We start from the raw sequence: 18330 nt of genomic DNA on the forward strand, positions 1-18330 counted from the left end.
AAGAATTAAGATATTATTCAATGATACCTTTACGTAACGTTAGATCATTTAAATTGTTTATAACATTATATTTAACAATTTAACTAACCACTTCTGTTTTTAACTAAAAAATTTAAAAACAGTCGCTTGCATCCCTTTGGTTCTAAAAGCCTCAGTTCAATTTACATAAAACTCGTTAACTGGCAATAATAGTATTTGAGGTATTCATTTCCATATAAAAATACAATTAACACTACTATATAGGATAGAAATTAATTCGACCGTACTTGTATGCAACAGTTATACGAACAATACAGATACTAAAATAGCGATATGAACATTTTAATCAGCTTACACAAAGTGTCCAAACACTCATGGACGTCAGTCTGTGTACCAAACAAACAGTATTAAAAAAATATAAATCCAATTCAGCCACACATACAGGCGCTACTAGAACTGTGTTAAGGTAGTTCTTAGTTAAATATTAAGATTTACAAGATTTAAATGTGTTTTGCAGCCTAGCAGCTATAGATATTTTTCGAGAAACTTTAATATAAAATCTTACTGCATAAGTAATACTAATAATACTAAAATTTATTATTATTAATTTCGTATTATTCATATTAGTATTTCATTTCACTGCTTAACATCGTCTATCAACCTTAGTTACGTGACTTTTCCTGGTTTTATTTAATATTTTGAAGATAAAGTGTTCTATTTTAAGTAATAACTTTACATTTTCTTTGTAAGTCATTTGAATAAAAGATTATTACAGTAACTACTGCATTAAGATACGGCGTGAAATTTGAAATATCATCAAAAAAATCCCTGTATAAACCAAAAATTAAATATTAAAACAGTTTTATAAATATGAGATTGATAGAGAATGTGTTTAATTTTGAATTTGGTCTCTTACAAAATTACGAAAACGTAACTTATCAAGTTCTTCCGCTGGGATCTTCACATGTATTATATTTATACAATACCATTTCACATTTAAAAAACTACATCTTTTAGTAACTTCATATTGTTAATAGAAAACATCTTTGTCAGGTCTTAACAGCTTTACCATACTTCTATTACCAGTAGTAGTACATTCATTGTTCAGTAACGAACTCCAATTCGACTAGCATAGTTAGCTAAGAACTCCCTAAAGCCTCGTTCAGATTAGTCAAGTTGCTTGTACTCAAGCCACTTGAATCAACTAACCTAATTAATGTAAACGTGCCTAGACAAAATAGAAACTTGATGGGATATTCCAAGTCAAGTAAAATAACATATTCACATTGATCAAGTTGCTTCAAATCACTTACATTCAAATTTCTCGAATTTAACTAACTTATCGAATGCGAACATGCCTAGACAAAATAGAAACTTGATGGGACATTCCAAGTCAAGTAAAACAACATATTCACGTTGATCAAGTTGCTTCAAATCACTTACATTGAAGCTGCTTGAACTCCAGTAACTCGACTAATCTGAACAAGGCTTTAAACCCTCGAAACACGCAGCAGAAAGCAACGTGCGCGTTATCGTTGAATTATATTTGGAAGATACGAAGGGCCACGCACGGACAGGGCCACCCCAAAAAGTCAGGCTCGCCCACGCGCATCGCGTCTCTACGTGAAAGCTCCTCGTCCGCACACAGCCGCGCGTAGGAAAGAGCCGCGGCGTCACGGACAGACACACACCGAGGAGGATCGGGGCTCGCGCAGCAGTTTCCGCGTTCCGCTCGCGCACAAGCACGCCGTGGTCGCGCGTACACGGTGACGAGGCAGGGCAGAGATACACGCCTACATGCGGCGGCATCCACGGAGACAGGGAAGCTTGCGCGTATCCAGCGGGGCTCCGTGTTTCACGGACACCCGTGTCGACTGGCCTGGCTTCAGTAAGCTCGGAGCTTTCGACCGGTCCAGTCGGCTCCACGGGGACGCGTTCCGCGGCGCATCGTACGCAGAATCGACGACATGTGCGCGACAGGGAAACAGATGTAGCTCGAGGAGAAGAGGAGACAAGGAGGCTGAGTTGAAGCCGAGCGGAGCTGAATCTTGATTCCCAGAGCCGAAGCTCTGCGTGTGCTGGAGCTGGCTGGTCATGAGGGTTCACGAGGGGAGGCCACGAGGCTGAAACCAGGAGACGAGGATAAGCGTCGATCGACGAGATGCCCAGGCGGCATTCGGCAGGATGTGGCGACGCGACGGTGGCTGAAGGGGTGGCGAGTGCACTTGTCCGCGACGAGTGAACAGTGAACCCTTATCGCGGCTCCAGGCTGGTGATAGCGGTCCGAGGGGATTAGAGTTATGAGGACCGGGAGGTGCGTGCACGGCAGGCCTCGAGATCGATTCGGGGACCGTGGAATCAGCTTGATTGCTAGAACGAAAGGCGGTTAAAGGCGAGGAAGCCCAGCACGGGACCTGTTCGAGCCTGATTTCCGATTGATTAAACCTCGTACTCGCGACAAGCTCGCTGGGGAAGCGGAATGATCGCGAGGAGGGAGGTCGACCCCTAATTAGAGGGCACGTAAATGGGCGCGATCGGAGGGGCTGAAGGGGATAATAATCTCGTGCGTTTCAAGTGAACTGTCCACGTTGAGGGGTGAAGCTTCGACGTGATATAGTGCTTGCCAGCTATAGGCTCGCTGACAAGTAGCGAGGGACGCATTTCTGAGAACAACTCGTGTGCTAATAGTACACTTTGATGTTAAGGGGAAGCTAGTGACAGTGGATGTGCTGTAGGCTCACGACTTGCTGATAAGCAACAAGGGACGCATTCCTGGGTATAACTTGTGTATTAGTAGCACGCTTGGATCTTACTAGGAAACGATAGCGGATGCGCTATAGGTTCATGGCTCGTTGACAAATAACAAGGGACGCATTTTTGAGAGCACCTTGTGTACTAATAGCACACTTTGATCTTACTACAACAGGAGTAATAGTGTATGCGCTATAGACTCACAGCTTATTGACAAATAACGAGGGATGCACTTCTGACAGCAACTCATCTACTAATAGCACACTTTAGTTTCACTAGGAAGCGGGGGAGTAGCACAACTGTTTTCTCAAGGCGTAGTGGATATAGCAAGGAGATAATAACAGGGGAATGCTGTACTACGTAGATCTCTGAACTGTCCCTGGATTGAAGACGTTACGAAACCAGGAGCGTTCTATTCCAAAGGGACGGACAGTTTGACGTCAACGTGAACGCACCGCGAGCAAAGCGTTTTTCGTGGTTCTTCTCCTTTTTTTCACGGTCGATGAAGGGGTATGGTCTGCGAATTTGTTTAGGTCGAAATGCTCTTTCGGCTTTTAAAGCGATACTTGTTCAGCCAAGTTATTATAAGGACTTGGAGGCTGACGCTAACCGGCGCACAAAGGATTAACTTCCGCTCGATTGCAGCTCCGGGGATGCAATAAAAGCGTGATGCACACTTAAGGGACGAGCACAAGGGCTGGAGCCGTCAAAGAGAAGAACTTCATGGCCCGTAGAGCTCCCCTGTCTGTCTTCACGAGTTTAAAATATTAACGTTGTTCGAATCCACCGCGAAGAAGATCGATGGTAATTAAATCGGGAGAGTTTGGGATTTTTCATACGTTTCTAAAAAAGGAGCTGACTACTTTTCGAGGGTCTGTGAATCGTGATGTAACGCACAAATTTCGAAGCAATATAGAACACTGAAGAATTTTCTGCGTGTTAATGATTAAGATTGTTTTAAGTATCGCGTGGAAGCAATAGTAGCGAGTGTGTTTTGTGGCTCTGCAGTGGCTTTACTGTGATGGATGCGAACTGTTTATGATGGGGTTGTTAAATTTGCGCAGGTATGCTTTACGATTGTATTAATGATACATTCTTGGTAATTAGATGTAGTTTGTTTGTTGGTTTGGATTTTAGGTTCAAAAAACTGTCACGGTTATTAGTTTATAAATTTATTAAAATATTGACCTCATCAACTGAAGAAATGATTTAATTTTTCTATTTGAAAATTCTGTTGTAAGTTGAACAATTTAATTGGTTCCTAGTCATAAATGTAGATATGTTGTTTAAATATCTCACTAATTTAATTTGAATCTCTTATAGTAAGAAAAGGTACAAAATATTCCCTATTTGGTCAAAAAATACATTTTTATTCAAATTTTTATTTTGCAGTTAGGGCAAAATAGTTTCAAAGCAAAATAGAGCAAAGTTTTATGGCAAAATAGAGACTTGTCTTACATGTTTCCTAGAATTTATAGTTGTACATTAAACACAAATTTAAAAAAAAATAAAATAAAGAAATACAAATGTTAATGAACGTTAAAGCACAATTCTACTAAGGAAACTCTAGGCAACTTGTAGCATATGACAATAATTTTTAAGCTAAATAGTATATTCTTGTTTGACAGTAACTGAAATATTATTTAGAAAAATTCTTCTAAACAGAACCATGACACAGTTTTCTAAATAATTGTTTAATTATTGTAAAACGTGTATATACTATTTAACGTAAAGAATATTATGGCATGTTAGAAATCGTTTAGCATTGCCTCAATAGAATTACGCTATTAGGTATACTTCGATGTAGAATCCAATTTTAATGATTTTCCACTTACTAAAATATATACTGAATTATTTCCTTCAGTTGAAACCCTCAATCATATTGCAATTTACTCGCAAGTTATTGTAGCAAGAATTTCTGTAATCTCTTAGGTCTACCTAAAAATATATTAAAACGAATACTTGAAGGTTAAATAATCTGAATCTTTAATCACCTTGAAAAGCATTATTTCTCAAAATTAAAGAAAAGAAAATGGAAACTAATTAACAGTTCCTAAACTTGGGTGATGAGAAGAGGAACCATGGGAGCATAAAAAGCTCTAAAACCTCGCTCGATGAAAGGGCATCGGTCACTTAAAAGCTTTAATTACGGGTAGCGCATCGCGTTGCAGCGTTTACACGGTTGCACGCGGATGCTAATACAAAAAAGAAACAGGTTCAGCGTCGCGCTAAAAGTATCTTGCGGTGAACGTTAATTTAACGGATGGCCGCGTTCTTTTGCGCTGCAAGTGGTTATTTCGATAGGGAAGTCTGGTTAGGACGGACGACCCGCTGAATATCAAATCGCGCGATTTCATAATTCACTGGCTAGACGTAGATTTCCCATGCGAGTCATTCCCATCCACCCCGTGAAACGGGGTAAAGAGGGTAAACGAGGGTTGCCCGTTACGCAAGCCGCCTCCGTCGAACACGAAATTCACCAAGTTGTCGTTTACTTCCAAGAGAAATGCGTAACTTTCGAAATCCTATCTTGGAATCGTTCTCACCTCTCTGCTCACTTCCGTTGCTGCTTCAGTCATTGGCGAAAACAGTGTTCTTGTTGTCACTATCCACCAGTATTTCTCTGAAGTAAGACATATTCACTTGAGCCTTGTTCAGATTAGTCAAGTTACTGGAAATCAAGTGGCTTGAATACAAGTTATTTGGGGCAGTTGCGCCGTATTTTTAAATTCAAATTCTAGAAAACTGAAGTTTGGGTGAACACATTTTTGAACGTATTATATTACTTGACTTGAAATATCCTTCTAAGCTTTGAGTAAAGTTGACATCTTTTCAACTTTTCCTTGTCTCAAAATACACAGTAATTGATGTATACCATGATGTATACTGTACCATACAGGGCAAACTACAAGTAAATTAACAAATTGTGAATGTTAAGGAAGCTGTCAAAAGTGCATGTCTCGTATGGAAAATACATAGCCAAATAACCAGCATGCACCATCTCTTCCGACGCCATTTGTATTATTTTTGCATGACAGCTTGAATTCAAGTTACGTTTGAATTTAAATAACTTGACTTGGGTGAAGACAAACTTGACATCAAGCTATTTGAACCCAAGTGGCTTGAATTCAAGTAACTTGACTAATCTGAACGAGACTTTATTGATATTTCCATTGATATTTCCATTGATAGGAAGGGTTTGGCGATGATGAGATGGTCACCGAAGTGATAGTTATTGGCAGAAGGTAGTAGTCGAAAATTTGGAATCGAATCTTGGTGAATTAATAAAGAAATGAGGACTTTTCACATTCATATGCAGAGTCAGCGAATTCAGGGTCATTTTTGACCCAATACTCACCGTCCAAGAGTTAAACAGTTAACTCCACAAAACAAAAATATTTATATTTATTTTAAATATAAAAAGTTGAGCATCAATTAAGTGCTCAACTAAGCTCTTTAAATTCAGTTAATAATAATTTAAAAAATAAATCCATAAGAGAATGTACTTATAAGAAATACATCAAATGCAATTGAGTAAGATTAATTTTATTAACTAATTTTATTGAAATTAAAAACATTTCAATCATTATTGAAAATATTAATTTCGTACCTACATAAAGTTAACTTTGATTAATAATTTCTCAATAACAATACGATAAACCGAATCAATATTTTGCACAAAGGTTTCTTGTAGTCTAAATTAGTTTTGCTGAAAATTTGAACAAAATCTTTAACTTTTTCGTTTAGCTAAGAACTACTTTAAATAAAATAATTTTTTTTCTCAATTCACATTGAACCACCCCTCTCCAACAAGAAGATTGTTAACAAAATTTAATCTTTATAGAACTCAAACTTCTTATTACGTATCACATACGCTATCTCTTAACTTCAAAAGCGTCAGAATTTTCTTGGCTACCTAATATTTGAACCATCCAAAAAAATGTAATTCTTCCAACTTTCAAATTCAATTTCTTTTCTTTTATAATTTACATTTTAAAAACAATTATGAATCGCGCATAGCACATAGAATAAGACTCGGTAGGATATCGTGATCAATCCTTATTGTACAAAGTTGCGAATCGCTCTAACAAAGTTATAGAAATTCTGCTATCAACCGTCCGACGAGACCGACGAAACAAATACTCCATTTCAGGTCCGAATTCCCGAGACTCGCACAGTAAAGTTTAACAAAGCGCCGCGAGTACAATGCCAAGTGTCCTCGTCTCGTTTCCAACCCCTTCAACGAGAGACGCCTCTACCATTGCGCTCAATGGTAATTAATTCAGGCCTAAGATGATATGGAGTCTGAAGACGAGGTAGACGAAGAGCTGCCCGAGGCGAAAGATACAGAGGTACGATTACAGCCGCGAGAGGAAAGAAAATCGACACTCTCGCTGAGGGACATTATTCAAGTGGTCGTTGAGTGTCTGAATTTTTTTTCCATCTTGAAATATGTTGTCAAGTAGAAATATCCAAGGGGCGATCGTGGTCTCAATTTTGAGGATTAAAGGAGACCATTGACAATGTTTGGGAAGACGAAACTCTTCATTCATGAAATAATAATTTTAAATCTTCAGATTACTTCGTCCTCGAAATTCACACTCAGAGAAACTTGTTAAATCTTTATGATTAAGATTCATGTTTCAACCCTGGAACACATATCTCAATTGAATTTCTTATGTCTTTTATAGGTGATTTTATGTAATCATAAACTGAACCGTTAAGTAGTATAATAAAATCATAACTCTAGTTATGGACCACCAATTTTATTGTTCCCCTTAACTTAACTTATCATTGTACCACTAATTTTATGTGCCTACCACATTTATTAATCATGTTCTACATAGCTCCGAAACGATTGAACTTTGGTATTACAAATAACTCACAAAAAATATTAAAATGAAATACTGTACAATTTTCCAATATTGAATCACCTTTTATAATGGAATTAGAGTGACCCTATTACGCTGCTTCCATTATAATATTGACATCACATCAGCTGAAGGTTGATCTGAGAATATCTCTTGTTCGTCTGAAGTTATGAAGCACTCTATATATGATTTCCAGGGTTAAAAGGAACAAAATTAGTACTGCAGCCCCAAGTACGATTTTTTATCTAAATATCGAAAATTGAATATAGACTGAAAAAACACACGTGTATTCGACAAACTGATCGCAGGTGAGTCGCAATGATAACTTAGAGAGCTTCGAGACGATGAAAATTTCGACAAAACCGATGTCTTCGAAGACGGCAGAGAGAAGCGAGTGCCAGCTGGTGTGCTCGCTGAATCCCGAAGAACCAGAAATGTCCGGGGCTTGCAAGGATCCTGTCACGATGAAGGCGTGTGTAAAGGACAAATCAAAACTATCTTTAAGCGCCAAGACTGAGCTAAAGGAGAGCGAGATCGCGAGGCTCTGCAGAAGCAAGAGGATCACCTGCCAGGACACGATTCACGAGTACGACGAGGAGGATGGTCTAACCATGGAAAAAGTTGGAAGGTGGGAAGAATAATCGCCAATTTTACCAAGAGTTATTGAAATAAACGGGTGAACTTTGAGGGCTTATTCAGAGGATGAAGAAAGATGTGAATTCTTCTTTGGGGTGTAAAGATCAAGATCTGGGATAGTATTTTGTACAGATGTCTGAATGGGTCATATTTTATATTCTGCTTACTATTTTATTCTGACATAAGGCAAACGTCCCAGTAGTTGAACACTAAGGCTAATTTTATTTAATTTTAAGCTTAAATTCTAGTATATTTAATTAAAACAGATTCTATCATAAAATAACATTTTCAGCTACGAGGGCGTAAATGAAGTATCAAGATATGCATTTTTAAATTATCCATTTACTGGAACATTTGACATCTTAAGCATCTGTGCATTGAGACATTAACATTAGGAACCATTTACTACTGAAACGAAGGAAATAAAATACTATGAATAAGAATTACACATTTTAACATAGATAGACAATGTTTGTAGCTCAAAAGATAAACTTTGTTGAATATTTCTTCATCCTCGAGATCAGTAATTAGAACCCCAAATTTCAACATTTCAGATTCTTGAATACTCTGCATACTATCATAGTTACTACTGAACAATTTCCGAAAAAAACTACACTCATTCTCCACGGTGTACGATACAAAGTGCTTGCAAATTTATCACAATTTTTAAAAACATATAGCACTCACCAACACTCCCTATGACGAATAAAAACACGACTAATTGAAAACAATTTATTTACAACCTTGTTTTTTAACGAATTCTAAATAAGTGCAAAATTTATGAACACCGTGTAAACTTTTAAAAATAACTACAATCAGTAAGACCTCTATTAGCTATATGATAGTTCAACTATATGAACTATTCTTCCATCGTAAAACATTAAACAAATTTAATTTAGAAGTCAAACTAAAATTTTCAAAACATACAATATATGATATAATAACTTTACATCATTATAAACACAAGTTTTTTAAAAATTTATCACAAAAATGGAAGAGCAATATACACACTTAACGACTTTGACTTCTAACACCCGAATTCTCTTTCTAATCACTCAACAACAAAAACCTACTCCAATGCAAAATAATAGTTGGTTAGGGATTAACAACCGTTAGGTCGTTGTGATCGGCTTTATACCCAAAATAGACAACGATCCAGGTCAACATAATATTATCTATCAATATATCGGCGGCGAATCCACGGGTATTTTTGGTAAAAGGTACCTCGAGGCGCATCCAGACGTGGCTGAGGCCTGGCTCCGCGACAACGCAAGCCTCGAGCTTCGTCAACGACTGCAGGGTATTGTGGTTCCCCAGACCAAGTCACCTGCCAGAAGTTTGCAGCAAGAGGAGAACGTCCTAAGTCGAAGCAAACGCAACAGCGTCACCTCGGATCTGTTCCAGACATGGCTGGCATCCAGCTCGCCAGCGAAACGCAGCAAAAGTCCCAGCAGGTGAACCATCTCGCGATTCATCGTCCAACGCTAACGAGATCGATAGTTTATGGGGTATGCCATGTTCTCTGTTTGGTTCAGAAACTACACGTCACTGGTGGGACGTAGGGAGGAGCTCAACAGGTTGGACGAGAGCGATCTGTTTATGGAACTGATCAGGGACGTGGCGAACGAGTTGGACATAAACGTTCTTTGCCACAAGATTTTGGTGAACGTTGGTCTGCTGACGCACGCAGATCGGGGGAGCCTTTTCCTAGCCAAGGGACCCCTGGAGGACAGGTACCTCGTCGCCAAGCTGTTCGACGTGACGCAGGACACTGAACTCGACGAAGCTATTCACAGAGCCAAAAACGAGGAGATCAAGATACCCTTCGGGGTTGGAATAGCTGGTTACGTGGCTCAGACGAAGGAGATTATTAATATCAAGGATGCTTATAAGGTTCGCAAAATGAGATTTTAGAGGAGGGTGTTATTCATAGTAGATATTGATGAAGAGAGCGCTGAAGTTGTGCTCCTTCGTTTTTGACAGACTTTTCTAAGATGATAGGCAAGAACGACACGCTGTCAGAGTGCTGTTGGGAGCAGATGAGGTTTGACCTGAATCTATTGATCATGACACGAAGTCTGAGAACCAATATCATAATATTGCAATATATCGCACAGTTTATAAGAAAGCTGTCATACAACAAAAGCATGCAATTCTTAAGAAAAAAGACTGTAGAATTTCTATTTGCAAAATTATTTAAATATAGATTACAATTTTCTCCAAAATTTAGTATTTATTGCGTAATTTGATATTACATACTTGGATATGTAATATCAATCTGTTACATAGATACTTTTTATGCAGCTTAAACCTTGAGAATGTAGTGTTCAAAAATAGGTCTCAGAAATTTTAAGCAGCGATTCTACATGTCAAAATAGAACGAAAATCAAGCATAACAATACTGCATTTAAAGCTTCATTTCAAAGTCAGTAATTTTTGAGAAAACGCTTAAAATTTGCGTGATATGTGTCCGACTTGAAACTTATTCTACTAACTTAGCTATGTCTAACCTGCGTAGAGCACATCGGCAGTAAAATAAGTTCCAAGTCAAACATATTTCATACGTATTTCAGGCATTTTCTCAACTTCTGAAACAAAGCCTCAAACGCAATTTCGTCATTCGTGATTTTCATCCCATTTTGCCATATAGGATCACCTCTTAAAATTCCTGACATCTGTCGTCGAAAACTCTGTATAGCTTCTTGAATATATAAATACTTAGCAAACATGATAGCTATCTCATAAATCAAACTTTTAGATGAAAACTACAGATCAAATTTTCAGTACTGAAAAATACATACTATTATAACTCCTATAAGAGTTGCTTCTCACTATAAACTTGCTAGTAAATCTGGATCCTATAACAAGCAAACACTGTACTATTCAAGCTAAAACTCATCTGCTCCCAACAGTACCCTAAAATTGCTAGAAGACAAACTTGGAGTTACCCTTGTTTGTATTTTCCCTAATTGAGGCATTTTGTATCGATTTTCAGGATCCAAGGTTCAACAGCTCCATCGACATGCGAACAGGCTACAAAACGACCCTAATCCTATCCATGCCCATCTGTAATTACGAAGGGGACGTGATCGGGGTTGCTCAGATAATAAACAAGACCAACGGCAGCAACGAGTTCACTGACAGAGACGTGGAGGTGTTCCAAAGGTTGATCAATGGTTGTTTATGTAACATAGACTCAATTATCGTCATTTAATTGATGAAACCGGACCCAGGTACTTAACTTTCTGCGGGATCGGTATCCAGAACGCGCAACTGTTCGAGTTATCGGTGCAAGAGTACCGAAGGAATCAGATCCTCTTAAATCTAGCGAGGAACATTTTCGAGGAGCAGAACAATCTCGAGTGTTTGGTTACAAAGATCATGACGGAAGCGAAAGAGTTGCTTAAGTGCGAAAGATGCGCTGTCTACCTTTTAGATTTGGATTGCGGCGAGGCAGTAAGTTCGTTTCACCAACATACAGTGAGAAATTAAATTATTTAAATCAGATGGAAAAATTACATACTTATTTTATATTTTTGGTAGTAGTCATGATTTTAAAAATAGTAAAAAAGATAACTACAAATATACCCTCTTTGGTTCTTCATATATAAGTAGATTGCTTGCTTATATTTTAATATGTCAATGACACTGTTCTCTTTCATTGATGTTATTCAGTAGACGGTAAGGTACATAATTAAAACAGCCTGCCATTTTGTTTCATTATTGTTCATTTGCAATGGTGTAACTTAATTAGTATTGGTAGTCTATGAATTTGGTTTTACTCACTTGTGTTTTTCTTGATTATTATTTATCCTAATGTTGTTAAGTAATATTAGGTATTTTGACACATTTTTAGTAATCTGTAGAATTTACGTGGCAACATCTACCTTGAACATGAAACCCAGCATCTAATAAGTCTAATTCGAGTAACTTATAATACTTCCAATATGATATGGCAAAATTAACAATCGTGAACTACAATATTATATGTAATCATAAATAGTTATTTACTTACTCAATATTTAAATCTTTTAACTCCTGTTGTTTTATCCCATTTTTCAATACACGTTCCATCCAGCAAAAATTTAATCTTAATTCGTACAAATTCACTAATAATGAAAACACTCTAAATAACACTAATAGTCAAACATTAACGAGCAAGCACTGAAACACTAATAACAAATAGCACTGCACCACTCTTAATAATACTTCAAATAATAATAAATTTAAACTGATTTAATAGACGAAAAACTAAAAACTTTAGAATAAGACGGCAAGGAAATCGACGGTCGCTTAGACATGTTTTCGACGTCGTTGTTAAAACAGTTCTGACCTTTTGGAGCGCTCTTCATACAATTTTCTGAAAATTTCGAACTCAGAGTTGACAGTGACCAATTGTGCGTGTCCTTCCGAAGACATTCTTAAGGAAAGGAGAAAACAATAGAGAAAGGAACCTTGACTTTATCTGAACATCTGCGACAACAACATCGAAAGCATGTTGAAGCGACCCCCTTTTCACGCCTTATTTGAAATTTTTATTTTTTAGTCTACTAAAGTGGAGCAGTGGTATTTATTATTAGTGTTTCAGTGTTGGATCATTAGTGTTTGACTATCAGTAATATATTTAAAACGGTTTCATTATTAGTAAATTTGTAATAATTAAGACTAAATTAGTTAGTGCTGAATGGAACGTGTTCCAAAAAATAAGATGAAACAACAGTAGATAGAAGATTTAAATGGCGAATTGGTAAGTAAATAGATATATTATCATTATATAGAATCCTATAGTTCACGATTAATAATATTGCCATATCATGTTGAAAGTATTGGCAGGAAAGAAAAGTTACTCGAATTGGACCTATTATATCAATGTATCTTACTAGGCCTTCGAGCTACATACACAACTCTGTCAGCCCTCTCATTTGGGGTAAATGTTGTCACGTAACAAAGTAGTGGTAGGCCCATGCTCCTATGTGTGTCTCTACACAGGCAAACCGATGCCAAATCTTCAACAATTTTTCCTGACTAAACAGTTTGATTGAGGTATATGATTCCTTTCAAATATTTTTTCTACTTAACGACCTGAACATGTTTACGTAATGAAAAAAATTAACATTAATTTTCTATGGCATAAGCAATTTTGCGGGGAGACTTTTTTGCAAATGTCCATCGATTCAGAGGTGTAGATTCACCTGCTAAACACGTGGTCATTAATATTTTTACATCCTGTACCTTTGCTACGAGTATGAAAATATGAATAATGAAGATCTTTGGAATCGTTTAAAAAGGTTAACTAGAGGCATAATAAGAGACCCTAAGTTTCGTTTCAGGGACATCTCGAAAAAATTGTTGAACGACCAGGGAGATCGGTGCAAGAGAGCAGAAAACCGCTATCGAGGAGAGAGGTGAGTGACACCGGCACGTGTTACTCGAATTCGTATGTCTGATGATCTTTTTCTCTTTCCTTGGCCGGCTCAGAGCAACAACATCGAGATGGAGGATATTTTTCAACAGCACGTGAGTATACCCTGAAAGACACATAACTGTTGATTAACTCCTTGTGTGAATTTCAGACAGGAGTCTATTCACTTGCAATTCTTTAGATTCTAAAAAATTTTGCATTTGTATTCTATTTTTCTTTTGCTGACAAATTGTAACTAAAACGAAAAAACTTCAGTAAAAAGATTAAAAATTCAAAGCTACAGCTAATTTAAACGAAAGCCATGTTTAATGATCATGGCTATGTTTTTAACACAGATTCTCTCTCACAGATCCAAAAACAATTAAAATTGCTCTGCACACTTGAAGTATTTGAAGATTTAAATACTTCAATATTCAAATATTATATACTTAAAGATTTAGATATTTCCAAATTTAAAAATTTTTGGAATCTGTTCACTTTGTTGGAAGCTTGCTAATCAATATTTTCAGGCGACAAACGAGAGTAACAAGTTTACAACAATCTTCGAGATGGATAACGAAAGCCAAGAAGCAAAAGTGTACAGGCCAAGTAGCAACGATCTTTCGAGTCCTCTTGGCCAAATCGCAAGATACGTGGCTGCAACTGGGCAGATTCTCAATATCGGGGACGTAGCCACATGGCTGAAGAAGGACATTGTCCAATCTGGAGACGAAACCATTAAAAGCATCCTCTGTATGCCCATAGCGAACGGCCAGAGGACCGTCATCGGCGTCGCCCAGTTGATCAACAAGGTTACTTTTTGATTCAACCTCTCGCAAGTAAGAAAATCATTCCACGCTAATAAAAGTATCACTGCACAGGATAATGGCACATCCTTTACCGACTCTGACGTGTCGATCTTCGAGGCTTTTGCCATATTTTGTGGCCTCGGAATTCATAACACTCAGATGTACGAGTCAGCCTGCAAACTGATGGCAAAGCAGAAGGTCGCCCTGGAGTGTCTAAGTTACCATGCGACTGCCAGCAACGACGACACATTCAAGCTGACTTCTGATCCAATACCATCTGCGGAAACATTTAATTTGTACAGCTTCACGTTCATTGACTTCGATTTGACCGACGAGGACACCTGCAGAGCCACCATTAGGATGTTCAAGCAGTGCGACTTGATTCAGAAGTTTCATATACCTTACGAAGTCCTCTGCAGGTGGATTCTCAGCGTGAAAAAGAATTATCGGTAAGATGTTTGAAGATATCCTTGGTAGGGATTGAAAAGATGGTTTTGAATACACATAATGTGAGGTGTGAGAAGAATAAGATGAATTTGATATAAATTATTAGAAAATTTCAAATTGTTTGAATATTAATTAAAGAAGAGCTTCCCCATAATGTTATCTTGAAGGACCATAGACATTTGTCAGAAAAAAGTCTACAGATTAATTTAATTGTTAATGTAATTTCTTTTCTTTTCTTTTTTTCTTGGTAACTTCTCGTTATTGAATTTGTCATGCAGAAAATATGCAAAGAATATTGAAAATAGTCTAATATACAAATGTAAGCTAATTTAACTCTGACTACAGAACTACAAATTATTACCAATTATTTCAAAACAACCATAACGCAAAACCTTCATCTCAAATTGTTCATCCATATATATTTAAAAAAAACTAAAACCTAAAATAAGTTTACCCTCAAACCAAATTAAAATTCTTATAATTTTTTCTAAATTAAACGATACAGGCCAGTTAAGTACCACAACTGGAGGCACGCGCTGAACGTTGCGCAAACGATGTTCGCAATGCTGAAGACTGGGAAAATGGAGCAGTTCATGACCGACCTAGAAATCCTAGGTCTCCTGGTCGCTTGTCTGTGCCATGACCTGGACCACCGAGGAACGAACAACGCTTTCCAAACGAAAACAGAGTCCCCATTGGCCATTCTATATTCCACTAGCACGATGGAACACCATCACTTCGACCAATGCGTGATGATCCTCAACTCAGACAGCAACAACATCTTCCAGAGCCTCTCCATGGAGGATTACAGGAAAGTCATGAAAGTAGTGGAAAGTGCAATCCTATCTACAGATCTGGCAGTGTATTTTAAAAAGAAGAATCGATTCATGGAGCTGATAGACGAGGGCGAGTTCGACTGGCAGAGCGAAGAGAAGAAAGAATGTAAGACCCTATTATAATACAGTAGTAGCCATTGAAATTGGACCACCTAACAAATATCAATGACTTTGGTTTAACTGTCACATGAGAAGTAATCGTCTGTATTACTTATTGCTATCCCTTGAGTTGAAAACTGGATTACCAGGTTTTCTCAGAGATTAATTAATTCAAATTTTGTGTTCAAATTTCTTTTGCAAAACATAAATCAACGTAAAAATGTACAACAAATGGGGATCTGGAAAAGTTTTGTAATATTTTCACAAGAACACAAAATACTAGTACAAGGAACTTTATAAATGGGTATCTGGATACTTACTTTCGACCACAAGAGTTAAATATCTAATATCCTTTTGTACTTGAAATTTTGATCTGTATAACAATTTGGATACCTTTAGTTATCACATTTACAATTACTTTCATATTCAACAAACAGTACTTTTAGTGAGTCCTTGCAACTTCATTGGCCATTGCAATACTTCCGATTCCAAAATCAATCTACTAACATTCCTTTTTCTTCATAGTACTTTGCGGGATGATGATGACTGCTTGCGACGTCAGTGCGATAGCAAAACCCTGGGACGTGCAGCACCGAGTGGCCAAGCTGGTAGCAGACGAGTTCTTTGATCAGGGAGATCTAGAGCGACTGCAACTGAACCAACAGCCAGTGGCGATGATGGACCGCGAGAGAAGAGACGAGCTACCTCAGATGCAGGTCGGCTTCATCGACGTTATCTGTTTGCCTCTGTACAAGGTCCTGTCCGACACCTTCCCCTGGATCATGCCGCTCTACGCAGGCACTCTGGAGAACAGGAAGCACTGGCAAGACCTCGCTGAGAAGGTCGAGATGGGCCTGACCTGGATCGACCGCGACACCATCGATGAACCAGTCGAGGAGTTTGTCTCTTACGAGCCAAAGGACATCGAGTTCACAGTCACCACCCTCAACTGTGCCCACGCGGATAGAAAGGAGGTTCCAGAGAAATCAACTCTAGGAAGATTCGCCTCCCTGAGGAAAGGTGGTAGGACTCTCAGCAAAGGAGTCAGGCATCGCATCAGCAGGTCACTGTACGCGAGGAGCGCCCCCGAGGATGCTACCAAATCGAAGGCTCTGATTCCTGACAGAAAGAGCCGCAGCAAGCTGTGCTTACTCATTTGACGACTTGCGTCGACCACCCTGGATAGTCTGTGAATGGAGGCAAAGGGCCTCTATCGTATCGTAAAGATAACAGAATTGTGAGATTTTGTCAATTCTACGAATTCGCGTGAGTTGACGAAAAGAATGAAATACTGTGAGTCACTTGGAAAAGAGGATTCATTGGAGAAAGTCAAAGAGATTCCTGAAAAGCAGTCTGTGATTCTGCACGTTCTTCATCTACCTCGAGAGTCATGCTAGTCACTAACTTGACGTTTTGAGGAATCAAAATCCATGATAGTATTATGAAAGATACTGTCACTCAAAGATGATCAATTCCTGCCAATACAAGGCAAAAAAAAAAATAGAGAGTAGAGTTTAGTCGATGGCTAGGTAGCTAGAGATCGTCTCGGCAACTTCTATGGGTGTTGCTCATAGAGCCAAGGTAAAAGAAAGCGGTACGTAAGAGTGAGTTGAATGGCAGGGATGTGGATTCAATTTTGACAATCTTTTTGTATTATAATATTGATACCTTAGGATAGGTCGCTGGGCAAAAGGAGTTGGTGTAATAGTCGAGTGGCGATTGTGAAAGCAAGCAAAAATATTACAGTCTCAACTTGCAAACGTAGTGATGGTCACTTTTATATGCACACTAAGCCAAAAGAGAAGAGTTGGACTCCCGATGACGCACATTACGTTTCGATTCCACCACGAAGGATTTCGAAGGCCGCGCGAGCACGTGAAAGCATTTAGGCGCGTCGACGGTGTTGGCGCACACGGGACACTGACAAACAATCCTCGATTATTGAATTAATGATTTCGTTACGTCACGCGGCTGTCCCGAAAAATTATGTCTCTGACGCAAACCAGCGCACGATTTCGCATTCCACTTTTTTGTACGATGGAAGGAACGTGAATTCAAGGGTATGATTCACGGATCTTCGCGTCGAGCCAGTTGCGTTTCTGTATTTTATTATGCCTTGTTTTTCTCGTCGACTCGGTTCGGAAGAACACGAAAGGAGAAGGATTCTTTGTGCAGTGGACACGCATGCCCAAATAAACTTTGAAGTTCAGGAAGTGATGTACAGAAGCATTGATCGACAACAAAGGAAAGAAGACGAGGAAGTACAGTGAAATTCAAACGAAAAGACTGTATGGAAAAGACGCTATGGATAATACTCTTATCTCAGTGTTTTTAAGCGAACGTGAAGATTCGGTGGACGCAAGTGAGAGTGATTGATTTCTAGTCTTTTGATATAGCCACGAACAAGCATGCCTGTCAGAGACTATCGCACACGTCTAAATAAAATCTGAATGTGCTCAAGAACACACATGTACACACCACACACACAGGGATGTCTCTTT

At 38.3% G+C, this 18330-nt stretch overlaps 1 protein-coding gene across 3 annotated transcripts; it reads left to right on the forward strand.

Annotated features, from left to right (window-relative positions):
* The first annotated feature begins 1810 nt into the window (after positions 1–1810).
* On the forward strand, positions 1811–18313 carry Pde6 (phosphodiesterase 6). Of its 3 annotated transcripts, XR_013002657.1 has the most exons (14): positions 1811–3794; positions 6884–7082; positions 7910–8229; positions 9458–9691; positions 9773–10130; positions 11233–11402; positions 11471–11693; positions 13568–13642; positions 13716–13754; positions 14169–14450; positions 14520–14896; positions 15400–15836; positions 16355–17423; positions 17503–18313. XR_013002657.1 is itself a non-coding variant. In XM_076385451.1 (13 exons), the coding sequence occupies exons 2-13, from the start codon at positions 7029–7031 to the stop codon at positions 16987–16989; spliced, it is 3204 nt and encodes a 1067-aa protein (XP_076241566.1). In that variant the 5' UTR covers positions 1811–3794; positions 6884–7028; the 3' UTR covers positions 16990–18313. The 3 variants fall into 3 exon arrangements, 2 of the variants coding, with proteins under 2 accessions (XP_076241566.1, XP_076241567.1); XM_076385451.1 differs by having other exon boundaries at positions 16355–18313; XM_076385452.1 differs by having other exon boundaries at positions 1813–3794; positions 7979–8229; positions 16355–18313.
* The last annotated feature ends 17 nt before the right edge of the window (positions 18314–18330 follow it).

Source organism: Calliopsis andreniformis, chromosome 9 (assembly GCF_051401765.1).
Source record: "Calliopsis andreniformis isolate RMS-2024a chromosome 9, iyCalAndr_principal, whole genome shotgun sequence".
Classification (NCBI taxonomy): domain Eukaryota; kingdom Metazoa; phylum Arthropoda; class Insecta; order Hymenoptera; family Andrenidae; genus Calliopsis; species Calliopsis andreniformis.

Excerpts from the sequence above, each read along its gene's own strand:
- Pde6 (XM_076385451.1), top strand. The coding sequence starts at position 7,029 with ATGGAGTCTGAAGACGAGGTAGACGAAGAGCTGCCCGAGGCGAAAGAT. Across the intron at positions 7,083-7,909 it reads CCGAGGCGAAAGATACAGAG|GTGAGTCGCAATGATAACTT; the intron begins GTACGATTACAG and ends AACTGATCGCAG. Across the intron at positions 13,643-13,715 it reads AACCGCTATCGAGGAGAGAG|AGCAACAACATCGAGATGGA; the intron begins GTGAGTGACACC and ends TGGCCGGCTCAG.